Source organism: Schistocerca nitens, chromosome 11 (assembly GCF_023898315.1).
Source record: "Schistocerca nitens isolate TAMUIC-IGC-003100 chromosome 11, iqSchNite1.1, whole genome shotgun sequence".
In the NCBI taxonomy this organism is placed as follows: domain Eukaryota; kingdom Metazoa; phylum Arthropoda; class Insecta; order Orthoptera; family Acrididae; genus Schistocerca; species Schistocerca nitens.
In genome coordinates, this window is record NC_064624.1 from 133,199,157 (window position 1) to 133,221,521 (window position 22,365).

General features: G+C 42.0%; 2 protein-coding genes across 7 annotated transcripts in view; both read right to left on the reverse strand.

Moving 5' to 3' along the window:
- Positions 1-9,185, reverse strand: part of LOC126213074 (uncharacterized) — a 71,937-nt gene extending 62,752 nt beyond the window's left edge. For 2 of the 5 annotated variants that reach the window (XR_007541065.1, XM_049940663.1), the window contains exons 1-2: positions 7,501-7,588; positions 7,262-7,425 (exon numbers count right to left, since the gene is read on the reverse strand). Coding sequence is in view for 2 of the 5 variants with exons in the window: in XM_049940663.1 (XP_049796620.1) it covers positions 7,262-7,425; positions 7,501-7,570 (234 nt within the window). In the remaining 3 variants the exon portion in view is untranslated. Of the gene's footprint in view, positions 1-5,647; positions 5,973-7,261; positions 7,426-7,500; positions 7,589-9,111 lie in introns of those variants that run through there. The other 3 variants (XR_007541064.1, XM_049940662.1, XM_049940664.1) reach the window with 2 other exon arrangements.
- On the reverse strand, positions 8,289-11,774 carry LOC126213072 (uncharacterized). 2 transcript variants are annotated; one of them, XM_049940661.1, is made up of 3 exons: positions 11,674-11,774; positions 8,932-9,695; positions 8,289-8,842 (listed from the first exon to the last, which is right to left on the reverse strand). In XM_049940661.1, the coding sequence occupies exons 1-2, from the start codon at positions 11,722-11,724 to the stop codon at positions 8,952-8,954; spliced, it is 795 nt and encodes a 264-aa protein (XP_049796618.1). In that variant the 5' UTR covers positions 11,725-11,774; the 3' UTR covers positions 8,289-8,842; positions 8,932-8,951. The 2 variants fall into 2 exon arrangements, with proteins under 2 accessions (XP_049796618.1, XP_049796616.1); XM_049940659.1 differs by having other exon boundaries at positions 8,289-9,695.
- Between the last annotated feature and the right edge of the window lie 10,591 nt (positions 11,775-22,365).

The following is a 22,365-nucleotide window of genomic DNA, read 5'->3' on the forward strand; positions in this document are numbered from 1 at the left end:
TACGAATATGTTGTGCCTTAGTGATGATTATCCACCGTAAAATCGGAGAACTGTCGATTTATCGCGTAGAACGTAAAGCTTTTGGTGTGGTTGTTACTATAAACCTTGAATGTAATTTACTCTTGATTTTGTATTAACACAGTGAAATATAATAATCATTCTACTATAGAACAATAAAACTGTCAGCTTAAGAAAACGTGACAAATCACAAATTTTGTTGCGCTAAGAGTTTGTTTATAAATAACTAAGCTACCAGTCACAATTTTTTCTGTTCTTTATATTTTGCACGAATCGTTGTGCTAAATAATAACCATTATCAATTGCATTCTTCACCATCTTGTGCCATTTTTTCGTGGTGTTTTCGCTTGTAACCATATATGTGCGTTTGTTATTTTTTTTTTACGTATGCCTGTATTGTGCTCAGAAAATTGGACCACAGAAGAATTTAAGGACAACAGAAGAACCAGAACCCCACACAAACACCACGAAAAAATGGCATAGTATACAGAACAATGCACTTCAAAATGAGAATTATTTCTCGAAACGCGTCGTGAAAAATATAAATAAAAGTAAAAATCGTGTGGTAGCAGTTATTTATAAACAAAGCCATTGTTTCCACAGTCGTTGCTGGCTTTCACAAGCCATGTCTAACGCATAAAATCAAATTATTGCGGTATTTTTATTAATTTTTAAAATTTATGTGTCCGCAGAGAAATATTAATTAAATGGTACGTGTTTATTTTTTAAATTACACATAGATTACTAGTTTTGAGTCTATAAGAGTGCAAAGGATGCCACAGAACATTATTGGTGTAAATGATTCCCACAAATTTGGTCAAAGGTATACAACAAATTTATTAACTAAAATTTGGGCTACTGCACTGTAAATGAGTATTTGAAATACCTGTGGACAACCACATATTCATCAGTACTATGTAACAACATGTGCCATAATCAGGAATGCCAGCCTAATTCCAGGAAACCGCAAACTGTAAGAAACTAGAGGTCAATGGAAGCGTCTGATCCCACCTGTGCGCCTTCACTCGCAACATAAGGGTGTTGTGGTGTGACACGTCATTATGGCACAGAGCTATGAGCTGGTTTATTATGAGAAAACTAAGACATCTGGATCTGTAAGAACATCATTCTATTGTCAGACATTTATGAAATATGGTCAAAGTTGTCTTAAATTTACTTTCTTTTTTTTAGGTGCCCATTTAAAAAAGTATTTTTCGAAGTTGCGTTTGTATTGCAGATGTTTTGATCTTATGACTCAACTTTTTACTGTGCAAAAGTAATCTCTTCAGAAAAGACTGACCAAGGCTCAATAAAACCATACATAGAGTTTCACAGCTGCTGACCAGTATTTTGGTGTATTACTCATACATTTTTTATTATTATTATGAATTTGGCCAGTTATGGGCCGCATACAACTTAAGACTTATGGTGTTTCTTTTTCTTCCGTTCTTCCCAGTACTACATCATTTTCTCGCCAACTGCTCGTCTCTGCTCATCTGTCCACACTCTCTTGGGTCGAGGTTTTGGCGCATCTTCTTCATAGCTTGCGTTTTCTATAGGTGGCCTAAAGTTATTCCTGTCACGTATTATTTCTTCTGTAACACCTATTTTGTTGGTGTCTTTCTTTACTGCTTCTATCCATCCTACACAAAAAAAAATTTTTTTCCAAAGCACACGCAACATATGTATGAGAGGTCAACATATGTAAGTATGCAACAGTACCTATGGGGATTTTTGGGGCATTATCCTGGATAAAAACGAGTAGAATATAATACAATACATCTTATCCCAATTTTGCTAAAAATGATTCCATGGCAGCATCTAATTAGTGTATTGCTCTTTCATGACCTTTTTACAGTATTAAATGTTACTATTTAACTGACTCTTTCCTCTTTAATTGTTTCTAGGACTGTACATCATTTTCATGCACGTAGGATGAAACATGGACACATTAACAAATGAAGTAATCTTCCAGTTTGTTAATATATCTGTTTGCCCCAATAGAAGTTGAATGTAGCACAGTCAGCCATGATACATTAGGTAAATTGCCAGTACCAGACCTCAAAGGCTTTTAAGGCACAGTAAAATATGCTTACTATACGCGTGTTGTGATGGAATCATTATAAAGAAGCGTAGAATGTACTTACCTTCAATACATTTTTTTTAGTCGAATCAGAAAATAACATGTGCTCATGTAATAGTTCAGGCTAAGCTCATAAAACTACATTCATACGGGTCCAAAAGTCTTACTTGTGTTATTTTTATACAAATTAAAGAATTTTACTAAATTAGTTTAAGTGTAAAGAAACATGTTACGATAACACCAGTTACCTTGGATCTTAGCAAAACAAAATAGGCTAAGACTTTTCAAATGGTAACAACTTTCAGATTTAAAAATAAATATGCCAGACTGAGTGTGCAGTACAGATTAAGGTGTTGGGTGTCAGCTTTTTTTATACCCCATTGCTGTTAAATGATATGGAGGTTTTACATCTGTCCATCTTTTGTCTTCCACTTTCTATTTTTACCTCAACTTTGAATCTAAAAATGGGCCCTAATATTTGTTTTAACTGTATTATACTACATATAATTTTAAGAACAACAGAAAATGTGGAAATATACTTTCAGTTGCTTGTTCCACATATTGTCTCAGATTTAAAAATTACATCTATCTGGAAAAATTTGTCTAGTATTACTCCATACAGTTAAAGATTTTTCTGTGGGCAATAGTGCTTTTTTCTGTTTGTGTATGCCTTGAAGACAATCTATACATTCCAAGCTCTGGTATCCTAAAATATTATCACATAACTGATGTTTGAATGTTTGTTTAGAAAGTAGATCACTTTGAGAATTCTCAGAGTAGTGTAACATGTGCTCTGCTAAAATTTTCACATGTTCTCCTTGTTCCAGCTGGCAACACATTAATGCCCACAAATTTACTCTCACACGTTTTAATCGATCTTTGTTAACTATTAGTCAAACCTCACTATGGTTTTTATTTGAATGGAAGTTCGTACAGTTAGTTTTCTTTATGTTTAGGGCCACTTTGTCTTTATGTGATGAATTTTAACCATCTTTGAGACATTTATTTGATTTCTCTGTCAGCTGGCTCGGATTTTTATTTGGGATTACTTAGTACCATCGTTAGTGAATGGAATTTATCCTCCATGCATGATAGTTTGTGGGAAACATTCGTGAAGAAAAAGACTTTGTATAATATGGTCCCCTGAGTGACACACACCTATTTAGGTTATGATAAATGTTTTACTAAGTTTTTTTGAAGTGAGATATCTCAACAACTTGAAGCACCCTGTTTGACAAGTGTGGTGGAGGAGTTTCATTAGGAAGACAATGACCGAGACTTAATGGTGTAAGGCGTAAGTCTTAAAAGTGAAGCTGATATAATATTAGTTATGGTTAATGCATTTTCCTGGGCAAGCTGGCATACCTGCCCTGTTGTAACTCATTCCAGTTTCTTTCGTGATACATACTGTTGTTTCCTGTGCACCTTAATGTCACAAGATAATGACTGAAGATTGTATATGTATATACATAAAGGAAATACAGTGCGTCACTTAGCTGAAAGCTGATATCTGGCAGTGGTGGATGAGCATGATCTCCTCCTCAGATACGGATCACACAAACAGCATGCAATCCGTAAATGTGTGGTGTGCGTCTCTCTCTCTCTCTCTCTCTCTCTCTCTCTCTCTCTCTCTCTCTCTCTCTCTCTCTCTCTGTGTGTGTGTGTGTGTGTGTGTGTGTGTGTGTGTGTGTGTGTGTGTGTGTGTGTAATTGCAAAATTAGAAAATCAAAGTTACTTAGACATTACATGGTTCAGTTTTTAGTCCTTAATAGGCAATCTTTATGAAAAGAGCAATTAAAACAAGATTTTACTATGCTGAAGACCTAAAGGACTATCTTGTGAACTAAATAGCCTGTCAGTTCGTTAGTAATATGTTCCAGGGATTACTTTGCAATATAGATTGTAGTGATGTGCAACAAATCACAAATTAATTTGGACATATGATTGCATTCTCTGCATTTTTGTTGATGGTAATACCACTAAAGTTGAACATAACTCCACTAGTCAAATGGCAGTGAGAGATGTATGTATAAGCTTGCTGGCAATTTGAAGGCAGCACTGAGTGGGGCTTTAAGAGCACCAGACATCTAGGTCTAAGTGAGCTTGGTATGGGTTAGGACAGAAACACTACAGTACATTACATGAAATCCCAATTAGTTTAAATAACACAACAGTCTGTATAGCAATACAGTATCATTTTTTTAAAATGCTGTAATGTGAATAACCCCAAATCGTGTTTTACTGTCAGTGTTGTTTTGTGGCAGTTATGTACAAATTGTAATCATTATAGTGAATACCTTTCTTAAATTGGTTTCTTGAATTTAGTAAATGTGTCCCAGTGCTATATCCATATTCTTAGTCTTTGTCATCGATGCATGCAGTTGGACATTAATACATATACAAAATTAAACAAATCATTACTCTCTCCTGTCCAGTTAATAGCTCTCTGTAGACTAGGCAGTGATTTGAAACACCCAGTTAAATTACAAGAATCTGGCTTTCATCCACCTACTCATGCCAACCCTCATCTGCAGGTTGTTTACCACACATGCATAGGTCTCTTTGGACCCTGATTCTGTCTTATTACTTACTCACATATTTCACAATTTTTCCACACTCCTTTGCTTTTCCCCTTTGTCTTCACTTACCAGAAGCAGAACATTGCGTCACCAAAAGCTGGACGTAAACATTCATGGCGAGTACACTTACCTAGTTCAGCTTTCTATCTGCTATTCAAATAAAAGTTTAAAGAGATTCATTGTCCTTTCATTTTCAGAATGAAGTCACAAACTGTGATATGAAGACATGCAGTCTGACTAGTTGGCTGGGCATTTAATGAAAAAATTAAGTTTTTTACAACATTAATGCATTTTTTGTTTAGTTTAGGATGGTTGCCTGAAAGTGCGTTCTCCCAGCAAAAAAATAATTTACTTCCCTTTTAGTTAATTTGAGATGGAAAATTTTTGTTTAGACTCTACATGCCAGAGGAAGCTATCATCATAAGCAATTCCTTTATGCCAACCTTGGTGTAAATCGGGGCAATCTGTTCATAATTCCTATTTAAATGTAATGCTTATATTAACATTGCAAAATGTCTTCACTTAATCTTCTAAAATAAAGTTTTAATACCAATTAATAAAATAACAGTTCGTTCCTGCCAATATTACAGTATATTATTGCCATTATATATTAAAATGCAGGAAACATTTTTCATTATCAGCTGACAGAACTACTTCAGAAAGCAGACATAATATGACAAATCAAATAAGCTACATGTAACCTGAAGGAACAGATGTAAATAAAAAAAAGAGTCATATGCAGAATATAAAATGTAGTTTACATTTTAAGAAAAGATAATTCACATTTCCCAAAAACTTGTGCAACATACACAATAAGTATCCACATTGTTGGGATATCCCAATTTAAAGAAGAACTTCTATATTTCAATAGTAAGTTTTGTCTGAGCTATAACAAAAAACTTATTTCAATAATCGGGTTAGAAAATGGCTCTGAGCACTACAGGACTTAACATCTATGGTCATCAGTCCCCTAGAACTCAGAACTACTTAAACCTAACTAACCTAAGGACATCACAGAACACCCAGTCATCACGAGGCAGAGAAAATCCCTGACCCTGCCGGGAATAATCGGGTCAGACCCGAGGTACAACAAAAAAACTTAATATATTTCAGCAGTAAGGCTAGGCCTGAGCTTTAAGAAAAAACTTACTACAATCATTCCCTTAATAGTTCCATTACGTTGGATCTCAGATTAAGAAAATCCTACACACTATGCTGCAGTAAACAGTCGCGCACCTTCAAAAGTCTGGAGCTGACTGGGATGACTACGTAGCTGGTGGTGGAAAGGTAGCCTGAAAAGAAATTAAAATCCACATTAACATTACTGAAAACCTTTATTTCTAAATTATGGATTACTAAGTTTGTTGCACTAATACTGGGTTAATGTTGGGGAAAAATGTTTATGTAACATGGCTTTTCTTATCCATTTCTGTACCGAAATATTCAATGACGGAATGAAACTCAAAGTGGCTCCACATTTGTGTGTATTTACATCTTTATATTGTAATTAGCTACTTAAAGTCATAATATGTATATGCCACACCTTAAAAAACACTTAGATAACTAATAACAAAAAATATAGTCCTAGTTAATTGTTACAATTTAGATGTCATGTAATGAGAATTTTACTGTACATGCAAGACATACTGGACCAAAGAAACGAAATGCCATGATGTTAATAACGTAACATCTAAACAAGATTAGCAAACAGTATGAACGTGAGTATATTAATATGGGTGATAATACCAGATGTAATTTTTCTGCCTAGATGGTGTTATAGTCAGGACTGAGATGTTAAGCTAATGGGGAACTTGAGGCAACTGCCAATCAGGAAGTTGTGTTAACACAAGATATGAGCACTTTTACCCATCAGCAATTATTCCATAATGTACTAATGCCACTGCTTTGGAACAAGACGTGTTGTGAACTATGTTTGAACATTCACATTTGCATGAGAAAGTCACAAGCCAATGGAAATATGCAATGCTGCTTGCACAGAAGGGAACATCCTGTACATACATCAATTTTTTTTTCCGAATGAAACAGAATGTGTAAACACTTTATGACTGATTTGCAGTGTATCATTCAGCTGGCTTGCTGTGTAATGGAATTATCCACACCAAGTTCAAGGTGTGGAGTGACTTCAGTTTTTTCAATAGCAATGTCTACAAATTATTCCACGTGACAGTCACATCAAATCATAATTAAGTATTTTCTTTTCCTTTAATTATACTAACAGAGCTACCTTCAGATAAAATAAGAATTACTTTAAAGATGGTGCCAGAAACTTGCATGCCATAGCCTTTATCAATACTGGATGTGAGGTCAGTCTGGAGGCAGTTTTCAGTTGCAATTTCTTATTTCTTTTGTGGATTGTTTCGGTCTTTACGCCACCATCAGCACACAGTATTAAATTTATGCAAGTTAGCCAATAGCACTGTATGTCCAGCAGTGCTCCCTCAAACTTAAAAATGTTAAATAAATAATAATTACTTTATTCCTTAATATGCCCTTTGGGGAAAGGAAAGTTGCTAGATAAATTTCAAAATGCCATACATGACTTTAGAAATGTAATACTTACCATTTCAGAAATTTCTACTGTCTTTACAAATTCCTCGCTTTGCTTAGAGTGTGGTCTTTGTCTTCCCCCCGGATGACATCTGCGACCTGCCAACTTGTTTTTTCTTCTGCTTATTGCAGTGGACTGAACGGGAATATAGTTACCACGATTTTTTCTAGATTTTCCTGTAACAAAAATTAGAATTCATACAATATTGAATCACTTGCCATAACATTTATGTAAAAGTATGTTTTACTTACCTTCACCAAAATTTGCCAAATAAGATGCACATGCAGACGGCGTTTTAAGCTTTCTCAATTTTTCGCACATATCTTCAAGGCCTTTCCTCATTTCCTCAGGGGATTTATTTGAAAAATCTATGAGACTAGCTTTTATCTCATCGATTAAATCATTATTTGTATTGTCTGGAACTGTCTCTGTGTGAAGTGTCTCTGGCATCTCTGCTTGGCTTTCACAGAGCAAACCTGTGTCCGTTTGCTCCAAACGTTCCGAAGAACTTGAAGCCCCTGCATTCTGAGAGCAATACAGAGGCTCTAGCCACCCTTCAGGAGGCTCCTCATCTGTAGCAATAAAATAATACAGTCTACGTACACTGTCACTGTCCGTCACCTCCCTGTAGTGCCCCAGTCTATATGTTTGCAGAACTTCCCTGTATTGCCTTGGCAACAAGTGCAAACAAGAACAGCCATATTAACAATGTAATAATGATTCTCCCTTTCTTCACTGGGAACGAGCAGAACATCCTCATTGACTTGTCTGATTTTTGCTAGAATCTCCTGTGAAGGAGCCTTTGTAGGCCTACAGAAAGACTAAGGACTTGCTCCATTAGCAGCATCAAGAAGTCTCCTCTGAAAATACAAATTCACCTTTGTGAGAAAAAAGTCCACCATCTGAACCACATTGAAGGTACGCACCCTCTCAAAAATCCTGTCCTTTAAAATTCTCGTGAAGGCCCCAGTTATATTATTTGTGTTGTGCCCTTCTACAAGCATACCTCGCCGACGTGAAAGGGTCCACAGTCCTCTCCTATCCCAAAACCCTTCCAAGTATTTCAATAAATTTTGATTATTTTCACCGATGTTCGCTCTTGTTACATTATAATTTACCACTGCTTCCTTTTTTTTTTTTTGTTTGCGCAAACATTATTTTTTTGAAATTCTGGAAGAACTCTCACTGTTTTTGCTGTGGTATAGCATTTTTTGCTTTGAGAAGCCAGCGCCACACTGCCTGCAGGACGTGGAATATACACAACAAAGCTTTTGTGTTTAGGAAGCACCTTCTAATTGCATTTTGTTCTGAATGGCTGTCGTCAGTCAGAAACACACTTGGGCCATTGATGTTTCCCCCAAAATATTTTCCCCCACTATCTCTTTCAGCAACTCTAGTCCCATTTCTATAACTCCGCAGCTTTCTGAAGACATAATCGGAACTCCTAGTGGTAAACCTCCACACTCACTGTGAGTAAGTAAAACGAACACTCTGCTGCTGTCATGATCCAGAGAACCAGTGGAATCCATAAATACAAGTTTGGAAGCAGCTTTTACACGAGTATGGACTTTTTGCATCAGTGGTGAGCAAATGCTGAAAAACAATTATACAAATATTAATAGTAGCTAAATGTATATGCATAAAGTTTTCATCAGACTACAAATTTGTAAATATACTCTTACCATACTATATAATCATCATCTTACTGAATCATCTTGGCACACACAGCTCCAACTTCGCTGTTGTATTCCTCTAACCTCTGTTGTAACAGCTGCTTTCCTTCTTTGTTCAAGTCTGTTGGCCCATACTTTTTCTTAAAAACTTTGTTGAACAAATAGTGGCAAAAGTTGTAATCAGGACACCTGCTTCTGTCTGCAAGGACTAAAGGGTAATCTGAACAATTCAGCTGAATTTCAACCTTTATTGACTCAAGAGCAGTGGCTGGTGAATGACCTCTTTCAAACAGGGATATTAATTTTTCTTTGACATCACTTGATGGTTGTCTAAATCTTAAAGCAGCAGCACTCTCAACACTGTGGTTATGACCCAACACCAAGTTAACCTCACACGGCATTTCCTTGTAGAGCATTGCTTTCTCTACAGACTTACCTCTGTATCTATCACGCACAGTGTGAATTGTCACTGTCATTTTTGATGGACAGTCAGTGTTTTTTGTTGCCCTTTGCACTGAACCGTGAACTTTTATACTGCGAGTATTGTGGTGACAGACCAGCCTTTGTTTGCAAACAACATACTTTCCTGATGCAGGTTCAGCGCACCTTATTGTATAAGTTGTTTTTGTTATGTTTTCAAACTGAGCCAACCACTGTCCAAACTCCTCCCTTGATTTAACATCAACAAGGATGTTTAAAGATTTAATTTCTTGCACATTACAATCATTTCTGTGCAGCTCCAACACACGTGTTTTCCACTGCGGGAGAATTTCCTGTTAAGAGAGAAGTGCATGTATTACTATCACTTCTGTACTTGGCTTCATTTAAATTATGTCAGAATTTTCCTCCCTACAGTAACATACATTTGATATAAGAAGTGCAGCAGGTATGTAGACACATGGTAGACCAGACCACAATTTCATAAAAACCACCAATAAGTACACATTTTACCTTGGGTAGGGAGGGGTAAAAACAAAATAATATTTAAACTTTCGAAATTTTGGGTGAAAAGCTTTTGTACTCGTCAGAATATGGTTAAAAATGTTTCATATTCACACAAACATTTCACTGAAAAAAGAAAAAAATACTTGGGGGGGGGGGGCACAAAAAAAGACCTAGTGACTAAATTGAAGAAAGTGCCTACACAGGTGACAGGACAATAAAAGTATGAGGCAAGATAAAAAGAATTCATATAATGGTCTATTAGACATATATATATCAAACAAATTAATGTAGTATAAGCTTTGAGGAAAAGGGTAGATTTTTATACAGAGGAAATATTAACTATGTCCATTAATGTTACAAACAGTATTTAAACTAATAATTTTGGCCTAAACAAATTTTTCTAGACACTTCAGTCTGATAGTTCCAATTCCAAATCTTAAGGGAAAGACAAATGGACATGTTGGTGTGCTCCTATAGATTATTTAAAATTTGTGAAGTTTCTGGGTGATTAGAGCTGGGTGTTTGGTAAAATCTGAAAAGCAATCCTTACTGGCAAAACTTCTTTTCACTGGTAAATATGCTTTCTGTAGTACCTGAACAAACTCAGCAACAAACTGTTTTACCTTGAATGAAGTTACAGGAAGGCCCATGTAGCCAAGCAAGTATATTCATCTTTACTGAGAACAGATCTTTGTGTATTCAGAACTTTTTAGTATTACTCTCAGATACCAGTGGTATGTTTAAATTACAGTTGAGTAACAGCTTTTATTTACACCTGGCATTAATTTTAAACTACCACAGCATACTCTGTGTCTTTCTCTTAAAGGTTGCAGTTTAATGTAATTTCTAGGCATTCAACACTACTGACAGTCTAATGATTTCCAAATTGAAATACAGAGAGTAAACAAAAAAGTTACTAATTTTTAAAAAAAGCAAACACTATTTGTAATTAATCTGAACTTAGTACGTAGTCAGCTGCTCAAGATATGATTGCCTTCTGTTTACTCCACTTTTCCTCCACCTTTCCAAACAATGGAAAAAAACAACTCACAGTTTAGTATACAAATGTGTTTTATAATTCCAGTACACAATGTTAATAAGTTTTAGCTGATTATGAAACTTCTTACACATATACATGTTTCACATATATGTGAAACATAAAGAAAAAATGGCCTACGAAAAAAGCCTTCTTTTAAAGGATCATTAAAAGTCTATGTGGGTAACAAGAAACATAAAAACCAAATTCGTACAGAAACATGTATTAAATGGTAATTTTCCAGTACCGAGAAATGAAAATCTGTCAAAATAGGTATACCGCTGTTTTATATTATGATTTGCGCGCGCTGTTTCATACAGTTATTAAATCTCCTGCTTACTATCACACCATTTAAATTACTGGAGTCCACAGCAAGATTTTTAAATGAGGATTTCTGATCAGGTAAACAAGTTGGCTGTACCTTCATCTTATTTCCTTCCATAATGTACTCTAGTAATAGCTATTATTACCTGATCGTGCTTATTTTATTTTTACCCTACCAATACCCTTATCTTTCATGTTTTATTTGATCCCCATAATTCTATAATCTTAAGTAGCCAACATTACCAAGTTGCCAATAACAACTGTCAAGTGAGCAGTCGGGATTAATAGCTTCAAAAAGCAAGCAGAGAATACACCCACTTGAGAAATAGTATTAACTATTTCACTCTGCCTTTCGTTCGCCGACAGCATTTCCATTGAAAGCAATGAATTTCAACGCTTAAAAAAAACATTAAGTGCAGAAAATTCATACTAAATATGGTACTTACAAATACTTCAGCCTTTCGCTTGTACACAACACTATCTTCGAACGAAATCATTTCCAAAATACAGTACGGAGGACACGCTGACGCAGGAAACGCATACACATACAAACCGAGGCCAACGGGCTCGTTGGCCTCGATACAAACACAATAGTGAGTAGTGACACACAAAATTTCGCACGCGCGCGCCTGATGCACAGCACTTTTTCATTGGTAGTCGTCTGGTGGCTCCTTATTGGTCACTAGCTACAGTGCTCAGACAGTGTGGAGGGGAGATGGCTAGACCCCGGGTCAAGTCAGTACTCGCTAGCCCGTGCTGCTGCAAACGTTGTCGAACTGTTCGCGCAGATGGTTGTTGTCTTGCAAACGTCCGCATCTGTTGACTGAGGGTTGGAGACGTGGCTGCACGATCCGTTACAGCCATGCGGATAAGATGCCTGTCATCTCGCCGTTGGGATCCAGCACGGCGTTCCGCATTGGGTCCTGAACCCACCGATTCCATATTCTGCTTACAGTCATTGGATCTCAACCAACGCGAGCAGCAATGGCGCGATATGATAAACCGCAATTGCGATAGCCTACAATCCGACCTTTATCAAAGTCGGAAACGTGATGGTACGCATTTCTGCTCCTTACACGAGGCATCAACAACAACGTTTCACCAGGCAACGCCGGTCAACTGCTGTTTGTGTATGGGAAATCGGTTGGAAACTTTCCTCATGTCAGCACGTTGTATGTGTCGCCACCTTTGCCAACCTTGTGTGAATGTTCTGAAAAAGCTAATCATTTGCATATCACAGCATCTTCTTCCTGTCGGTTCAATTTCGCGTCTGTAGCACGTCATCTTCGTGGTGTAGCAATTTTAATGGCCAGTAGTGTATTATTTGTGACTTCGCACATAGGTGCTCCAGGTTTAACGTAGCTACAAGAGTTAACACTATAATCCGAAAGTAGAACTTTCGCGAGTTCGCGTCCGTGACTATCCGAATGAATATTTACATTAAAAGTTTGCTTTCTTGTCATTATTGTCACTTCTGTTAACTCACTTGTGTTTTTAGTTTCATTTGCACACTTATCTTCTGCACCTTTGATAGTCTCTAAGTCACTGCGAATGTTTATTGGTGTATCGGTAACTTGAAACATTGTTTCACTTTGAAATGGGCGATTGAACTTTTTAAGCCTAAAATGATCTTCAGAATAACTCTTGTTTGTTACCGGTAAAGCTTGCAAAATATTTGCACAGTTTGAAGATTCCAAATAAATCAAGTTCTTTTGCAGCTTAATTATGTCGTCACAGAGAGTGTTGATTATTTTTTCTTTTGTAGCTATTTCACAACGGATTTCTTCAATGTTTCGCAGCAAGGGCGCACGTTTTGCAAGTTGATATGAGCTCCTTGTATTTACATGTGGTTTATCTGTTAATTCATCTTGACTTCCAGTGTTTTTCATTGAAATTTAGCATAACACACACAGATTATTATAAACAGCATTATATTTCTCACACGGGGAACAATTAAATACGCGTTTTTTTCGTTAAAAGTGGAGCTTACGAATTGTACAACTTTAATGGCTGCCATCTTAAACAACTGAGATTCATTCAGTACTTGTTTTCGAATGGGTTTACTGGATTTGCCAGTAGCTCCTATAATCTTTACTCCACTCACAGACATAATTACTACCCATGGCTGACATGAAATATGTTCAAAAAATGATTCTGATATAGCATTGATTTAGGATCCTGTATCTAAAAGTACTTTTAACTCAATGTTATAAACATTTATGGGAATGACAGTTTGTTTAACAACTTTAGGTTCTTTCTCCTCCTGTTCTTCCCACAATAGATCCTGTTCAACAATTATATCTTTCCAACAGATGTTACCTACTGATTTTTGTTTTATATCAGGTGGGTTTTTAGGTTTCTTGACATCTGTCTCTAGAGACCTTTAGCAGTTCCTGTTCTTTTATATTTTTCTCGTGTGGTTCTACTACTTTCTGTAATTCAAATTATTTCAGAACATTAAATAAAGCTTACCATAGTATAGTATTAATAGGTTCCTTTGGATTTTTTTTCAGTTTCCCATTCTGGGTTTTGTTCTGAAAAAACGTCATTAATTCTTTCGTAGCCTCTTTCTGCAAATGTATTCTTACTTTCACTAGATTTGAGCAGGAATGCAATTTTTAGACAGTGGGGCAATCCATCATTAGATGTTTTCGCCACTTTGTTTTTCCGATTATTTTCTGCACACTGAATATAGTTTAAACACTCGAGCATTTCTGTGGTATCACTTTGAGCAACATCAGCTTTGATTTCATACTTCATATAATCGCCATTTACTCCGATAGTCTTCATTACACTTTGGCCATGCGGGATTAGCCGAGCGGTCTGAGGCGTTGCAGTCATGGACTGTGTGGCTGGTCCTGGCGGAGGTTCGAGTTCTCCCTTGGGCATCGGTGTGTGTGTTTGTCCCTAGGATAATTTAGGTTAAGTAGTGTGTTAGCTTAGGGACTGATGGCCTTAGCAGTTAAGTCCCATAAGATTTCACACACATTTTTTTTTTCGTTACACTTTCCTCCTCACTGTTATTTGTAAAGGACTGTGTGAAATTCCTATCTGATTTTACGGTATCTGCCTCACAAAAAACATTTTCCTCAAGAATTATTTCATTTGCACTGTTCATAACGTCATATTTATTGTTATCCTGGCTTACATCACTTTCCTGTATTATTTTTGCACACGTATTTTGCGTGGCAAATCCTATTTTCCTTTCGTTTCTACTCATCACTATTTCCTCTACATTTACGTCTTATTTCTTGTATACATTACTGGCAGTAAATAATCGTAATTTCCTGTTCCCTTTTTTCCTTCAGTAATGTCTTTTCGCACTATCCTAATATCGGATTACATTTATTACATGACAGCTTCATTCTCAGTTTCACATACATGTATTATTGAAACTGGTCAACGGAAATGTCCGATTCCACCTCTTCTTTCTCTCTCTATGGCAGCCATCTTGTTCTCATGCCGGCCATTTAACCACTTCACCAAGCGCCCTCTACAGTATCACCCTGTATGCAAGCGGCAGCCACTTTAACTACTGCCAGCTTCCGATCGATGCACATCACTATGTATCACTCCACGCACGTCTTCCACCGCCACATTCTTAATCTTTGTGCCCCATAGTTTGCATTCCTCCCACTCGAATTTCTTATTTGACATCTTTGCTTTGGGCCTAAAACAGCCCTCCGTGTGAATCTGGCCCTTAACACACGCGGTTTTAGTTTTCCAATTCGTCTCTAGTTTGAAAATGAATCCTCTGCCGCACGGCGTAAAATTGCTTCTTCCTCTTCCATGATCTCTTTGTAGAATTTTTACGTGAAATCTGTCATTTTCCGTCCGTTCCTTCTGGTCATTATCTTCTCGCGATCGGTTGTTATTATCAGGACGAGACATGCGATATCCTTGCGAAGGGTCTTCGCCATCGACCTTTTTCCAAAAATGCTGAAAAACTCCTATGGTCACTTCCGACATATTGTTTCGAATCTCCCGATAATTTCTTCCAAAGTTCCCAAATGATTTCAGCTTCAGTCCGCCTAGCTCTCGGATGTATCAATTGCATTTCAATATCGCTACTTAGAACGTTCACTTGTTTTTTTTTTCTTTACTGTTATTTTAAAACCTGTACAACAGACAGGCTGTCAGCAGCATTCTACGCTGCTCTTCAGCCATAGAATACACAATGAGAAAAAACAGGAGGAATACACAAAAGTTACAGAATGGTGGGCAATAAAACAGTAGACACATAAAGACAAACACGGAGCCGTTCACACTCGACAATAATCCACACTGGAAACTGTTGACATGACGCACAAACACTGAAGATGGCGATGGCACAGGTGAACGATGGAGTGCGGCGGTGAACACTGAACACTAAACATGATGGTACACACGAGACACTGATGGTGATGATCTCCGGCGCGTGAATGTCCACTTAGTGGGTGTGAGTCTGGGGACCTGCCAAGAGGGGAAGAAGGGTGAGGTGGGGCAGAGGGGGGAGAGGGGAGAACAAGGATGCCAATGGCTGAGGAGATGGGGGGGGAGGAGGAGAGGGACAGGGGAGAGGACGCCCGGGGGAGGAGTGGGGAGAAACGGAGGAGGGAGGGAAGAGGGAGAGAAGAGTGGGAGGGTGCCCAAAGGAGCAAACACAGGAAGAGGGAGGGTGGATCAAAGTTGGTAGGAGGGGTAGATGGGGGGGAGGAGGGCATCATCAGGGAGGGAGAGCTGGCGGAAGCCACCTTGGGCGAGGGTAAGGAGGGTGGAGAGATGGAGACCGGGTGGGACGTGGGAATACAGGTGTGGCAGCGGGCGGGGGCGGGAGAGGATGGGCGAGACAAGCTGGTGAGGAGGATCGAGTTTGCGGGAGGTGTACAGGATCCGTATCCTTTCAAGAAAAAGAGGAGGTGGGGGAACAGAATGAGATCATACAGGATCCGCGTGGGGGAGGGGAGACGGATGCGATAGGCGAGGCGGAGAGCATGGCGTTCAAGGATTTGAAGGGATTTATAAAAGGTAGGGGGGGCAGAGATCCAGGCCAGATGGGCGTCACAAAGGATAGGGCAGATGAGAGATTTATAGGTGTGCAGGATGGTGGAGGTGTCCAGACCCCACGTACGGCCGGAAAGGAACTTGAGGAGACGGAGTCGGGAGCGTGCCTTGGCTTGGATTGTATGAAGATGGGGGGTCCAGGAGAGTCGATGGTCGAGGGTGACGCCAAGGTACTTAAGGGTGGGGGTGAGGGCGATAGGACGGCCATAGACGGTGAGATAGAAATTAAGGAGGCGGAAGGAAGGGATGGTTTTGCCTACAATGATCGCCTGGGCTTTGGAGGGATTGACCTTGAGCAACCACTGGTTGCACCAAGCGGTGAATCGGTCAAGATGGGATTGGAGAAGGTGTTGGCAGCGCTGCAGGGTGGGGGCAAGGGCAAGGAAGGCAGTGTCATCGGCAAACTGGAGGAGGTGGACGGGGGGTGACGGCGGCGGCATGTCCTCCGTATATAAAAGGTACAGAAGGGGAGAGAGGACGGAGCCTTGGGGCACACCGGCGGAGGGAAAGAAGGTGTAGGAATCTGTGTTATGGATGGTGACGTAGGAAGGACGGTGTGAGAGAAAGGAGCCGATCAGACGGATGTAGTTAATGGGAAGGGCGAAGGTTTGGAGCTTGAAGAGGAGACCGGAATGCCATAAGCGGTCATAAGCACGTTTGAGGTCCAGGGAGAGGAAGATTGCGAGCGACGGGAATTAAGCTGTTCGGATAGGAGATGAGTGAAGTGAAGGAGAAGGTCGTCGGAAGCGAAGGACGGCCGAAAGCCACACTGGGTAATGGGAAGGAGGTGGTGCTGGCGGAGATGCTGGTGGATGCGTCTGGTGAGGATGGATTCCAGGACCTTGCTGAAGACCGAGGTAAGGCTGATGGGACAGTAGGAGGAGACGGCGGACGGCGGTTTACCAAGTTTAAGGAACATCAGGATACGGGAGGTTTTCCACAGGTCAGGGTAGTAACCAGTGGACAGGACTACATTGTAGAGCCTGGCCAGGGTGGAGAGGAAAGAGACAGGGGCTTCACGAAGGTGACAGTAGGTGACAGTAGGTGACACAATCGTGACCAGGAGCGGTGTTGCCTTTTGTGCGGAGTGTAGCAATGACGTCCTGTGTAGTGATAGGGACATTGAGATCCGTGTGTGCTATGTTGGCCAAGCATTGGAAACCAGGAGAGGGGAGGGACAGAGGTGTCAGTTCGATCGCGGACATCCGGGAAGAGGGAGTAATCGAAATGGGGATCATCAGGGATAGAAAAGACATCGGAGAGGTAAGAGGCAAAGTGATTGGCCTTACTAAGGGTGTCAGGGAAGGGATGATCATCATGGAGAAGAGGGTAGTAGGGGGAGTGTTTAGTTTCGGTAAGGCGACGGAAGTCTGACCAGAACTTGGACGAGTTTATAGGTAGGGTAGCATTTAAACGGATGCATGTCTGTCGCCAGTTCCGGTGTTTCTTAGCCACGAGCAAATTACGAATGTGTCGCTGGAGTTGCCGGTGGCGTCGGAGTGTGTCCGGGTCACGCGTGTGGAGGAAGGCACAGTAGAGACGGCGGGATTCATGGAGGAGGAGGACAGCGTGTGGGGGTAAGGTAGGATGGTGGGGGTGGATGGCGACAGTAGAGACGTGGGCCTCCACAGCCTCAGACAAGGTCTGCTGGAGAAAGGAGGCGGCATGCGTTACATCGTCAGGGTGGTGGTAGGTGAAGGGGTGGCTATCGACCTGGGTGGAGAGGGTATCCCGGTAGGCATTCCAGTTGGCACAGGAATACTCATGGACGTACTTTGGGGGAGGGTCATTACGAGGGGCGACGACCGTCTGAAACGGTGAGGAGGACAGGGAGATGGTCGCTACCAATAGGCTCCAGGACATCCACCGTTATGTGGCCAAGGAGGTTAGGGGAGGAAAGGATAACGTCGGGAGTGGAGTTGGATTCGGGACGGGTGTGCTGGGGGATGAGGATGAGGTCGCCTTGAAGGGAGGAGAGGAACCAATGCCACCACCGTAACTGGGTGGCGGAACGACTGTGGATGTTGAGGTCGGCCGCGATCACGTAGGAGGAGAAGGTACGGTCAATGTGGGAGAGGAAGTCGAAGGGAATAAGGACGTTAGGGCGGACATAGATGGTGGTGCAGGTGATGGTAAGGCCGGGGAAGAAGAGACTAAGGATCAGGTGTTCAGTGGGGTCGGGAAGGAGAGGTTGGAGCCGAACTGGGATCTGGCGGTGGTGACCAATGGCAACTCCGCCACGCACAATCGGGAGGAGATTATTGGAGTGGTGAAGGAGGTAGGGCGACGTGTGGACAGTGTGGTGGGGTTGGAGGAAACTTTCATTGAGGAGGAAGGCATCCACGCGGTGGGTGGCAAGGGTGTGCAGGAAGAGGTTCTTGTTGGTGGGAAGGGAGCGGATGTTGTTGAAAAGGATACGGTGCTGTTGCGCCATGACAGGGAGTTAGACAAGGGTGTCACGACGGGAGAAGGTGAAATGGGCCTGGTTGCTGGAGTAGGTGGCATACATTTTTAAGTGGAAAATGGAACGGGCGGCGAAGGAGACCTGTTGGAGGGTGTGAGGTCGCTGGAAAGGGTGGACGTTTTGTAGGACCATGGTGAGGAACCTGATAATGTCCTCAGCGGTGGGGGGGGGGGTGGGAGGATGAAGGGAATTGCCAGGAGGGGTGGAGGTGTCCTGAGGAGGGACAGGTATGGTGAGTTCAGGAGTGGTTGGAGGGGGTCGGGCTTTACACTTTTGGGAGTAGGTGGGATGGGGAGATTGCAGGTATTGCAGGAGGGAGGGGATTGAAGGTTAGGGCACTGCCGGAGGAAGTGCGCTTGCCTACAATGCAGGCAGGTGGGAACCTCATGGTACTCGGCTGTTGGGTGTGCGTTATAGCGAAGACACCTCTGGCAGTGCAGGGATTGAGGAGGGGAACGGGAGGGGTCGACCTTATAGCGCTGGTTGAAGAGGGCACCCTCCTTCAGGAGACGGTCAACGGAGGGGTGTCCTCGGAGAAAACCCGCATAAGGTGGGTGGGGCCGGTCGAGTTGAAAATGCGGTGGACCGGCCACATCTCCAGCGTGGGATGCGCCTTGAGCTCCGCCAACACCTCCTCCTCCATGATCGACGGACTGAGCCGAGTGATCACGGCAGTGAGGGTCAGCAGGCGATGCATGGGTTGGGGGTTGGCGGGTATGAGATGGAGAAGGAGCAGGGGCGAGGGAGGCGTTGGGGCCAAAACAGGTGATGAGGAGGCGGGAGAGGATGTCAGCATGGAGGGTTGGGCTGGGGGAGGAGATGAGAACAGAATCCCGTCGGGGAGTGAGGAGAGAGATGGGGGCACCAGGGAAGTGTTGGCGGAGGAGGAGGGAGAGATTCCGGGCCTCGAGAAGGGAAGGATCGGGACGGGAGAGGAGGTATTTGTATAAACAGGGGGGGGAGGAGGAGGAGGAGGAGGAGGAGGCGGAGGGAGCAGGGCCAGGTGGGGAGACATCCATGGCATCCTGGGGGGTGCGGGGAAGGAGGACGGGGCGGGGTCTTTTTGAGAGCGGAGGAGGTGGTGGTGCCACTGGGGCGTTTAACGGCGGCAGAAGGGTGGGTGGTGACATGAGGGACAGGAGCTATAGGGAGGTGGCGGGAAGGGGCAGGTCCTGGTGCGGACGCAGCAGTCGGCGCCGGAGATGGTGACAGTGAAGGCGACGGCGATGGCGATGGTGGTGGCGGTGATGGTGAAGGCGATGGGGAGAGTTGGGCACGGGCAGTGGCCCGATGGGCCACCACCCTAGCTGGAGCTGCAGTGACAGCCTGGGGGAGTGGGGGGAAAGGATCAGAGGAGCGGGAGGAAGAAGCTGGAGAGGGGGCGACAAAGAGCGAGGGCGAAGGGAGAGTGAGAAGAGGAGGGATGGAAAGAGGGGGGTGTGACTGGGCACACCATGTAATGGTGGTGGCGGCGGAGGAGGAAGTATAAACTATGGCTGTGGTGGTAGTGGTGGGGGCTGACATGACGACAGGGATAAACAAAAATGCACAGGACGAAAGGGAAAGGAAAATAAACTGTGGACAGACAAAGACGAAAACGGATGAAGACCAACACGGATGAAGACGAAGACGGACGAAGACCACAATCCCACACTGCTGGTGCTGACGGTGGCGACAGCTGGCAGGAATGCCGCAGCTGCTGCTGCTGCCGCGGACGGGGCCGGGACCGCTGCTGCTGCCGCTGTTGGAGGGCTGGCTGGCTGGCTGGCTGGATGACTGCTGCTGGAGGGCTGGCTGGCTGCCGCCGGCTGGACCGCTGCTGCTGGCCGGGACCGCTGATGCTGCTGCTGTACGGCTGGACCGCTGCTGCTCGGCTGGACCGCTGCTGCTCCGCTGGACCGCTGCTGCTCGGGCTGGCTGGCTGGCTGGCACCTGAAAACCTAGCGCTTCGATTAGTGCTGGAATGGCACAATCGAAGGGCGGTATCCTTTCGGAGTACCGCCGGAGATGTTCACTTGTTGGCTTTGTGCTGTAATCTCTTGGTTTTGCTCCGCAAGTTGATTATTAATATTTCGGCCTTGTTCTGAAATTTGTGGAGATAGCATTCTGAACAAATCTCACATACCTGGAGCCTTTTCGCTTTTTTGTTCTGCTGCTTTTTCATGTTTAAATTCTACTTCGCCTTGACTGATTTGCATAATCATAACATTGTCTGTTTTGTCTCGTTTAGTACGCATGATATTCATAGCTTGAATCTGTACGTTAACGTTTGAGTGAAATTCTATGGAATTCAGTACGCGCCTAGTGGCCTCTGTGGGTGCGCTACGTGAACTACTGTCAGCCGCATTTTGTTTACTGCGTTATCACTTGTCTGGATTCATTTCTAGTTTATTATCCATTTTAGTTACTATTAAGTTTAAATACCTTTCAGTTTTAATCTTAGCTAACTTTTTACTATTCGTTCTTTCAAATTGATTGCAAGTTCATGCGGATGGACGTTTTATGCACACTACTTTTGCAAAACACTTAGTATTTAATTTTTACAGTCTGTATCCGTGTCTCTCACGCTTTCGTTTCGTCTGTCCTCCCTACTTCTCATCCCCCTCATCCAGGTCCCCCCTCCCCTCCCCCCATCAGCCCTTGGCTAGGGAGTGTCATTTTTGTGCCTACATTTTCGTGCAGTGTTGTACAGTGAGTGTTCCGTGTTGTGTGTCTTTTGGAAAGTGTTGCGAACGGCCATCATATTGTCGATGGGTGTGATTTTTTTTTGTCTCTTGCGAACAGAAACCAGACTGTCGCCATGTTTTTTTAATTGTGTGTCTACTATGTTACTTGTCTGATTCCTGTGTATTTTATTAACATTACCAACCCACTTTGCTTTATGTTTTACCTTTCCACAATTTTCTGCCATTTTACAATTTAAGTCACCGTTTTATCGCCTGTTTTTCTTGTTTCTTTCTTCTTACGTTTTTAAAAAGTCTGTAGGCTGTAGAGCAGCGTACTAAGCTGCTGCCAGCCCGCCCCCTTCGAGGGGAATTGAAACTCAATAAAGGAAAAAAAAAGTTGCCGCATGTTTTCAGTCTGTAGCGATAAAATGAACAAACGTCCTGTCACGTATAACATTAAACTGCTTCCGTAGCGTGTGCTATCAATTGCCAAATTTGGTTTACCACGTACTATGTCAAAGGAAAATAAATGGTCCCGTCACGGGAAAAGTCGCGTATAATACACGTGCTGCCTCTCGTTTATGTTCTGAAACTATTTTGTTAACCAATTATGGTATATATAAGCAATACAATGTTACCCTCTGTAAGTAATTTTGTAGTTTTGACCGTGATACTGTTTAGAAACTGTTTTAACTGTCCAAACTGCTCAAATGATAAAGAGAACGGTCGCCACCATAATTAGGCACAGAAATATGTAACATCTCATTTGAAAGAATTAGATATACGCAACTTCATTGGAAAGAGTCAACCTATACTTTTCTGGTATGGAAGTGCAATGAACCCAGTCACAAGTAAAAACAAAAATGTTATAGTGCATAAAAGCAGTAGCAGAAAGTTATTCACGTTCTCACAAACACATAGGACACTGTTACAATCATCAACATTGAATACTTTGTCAAAACTGA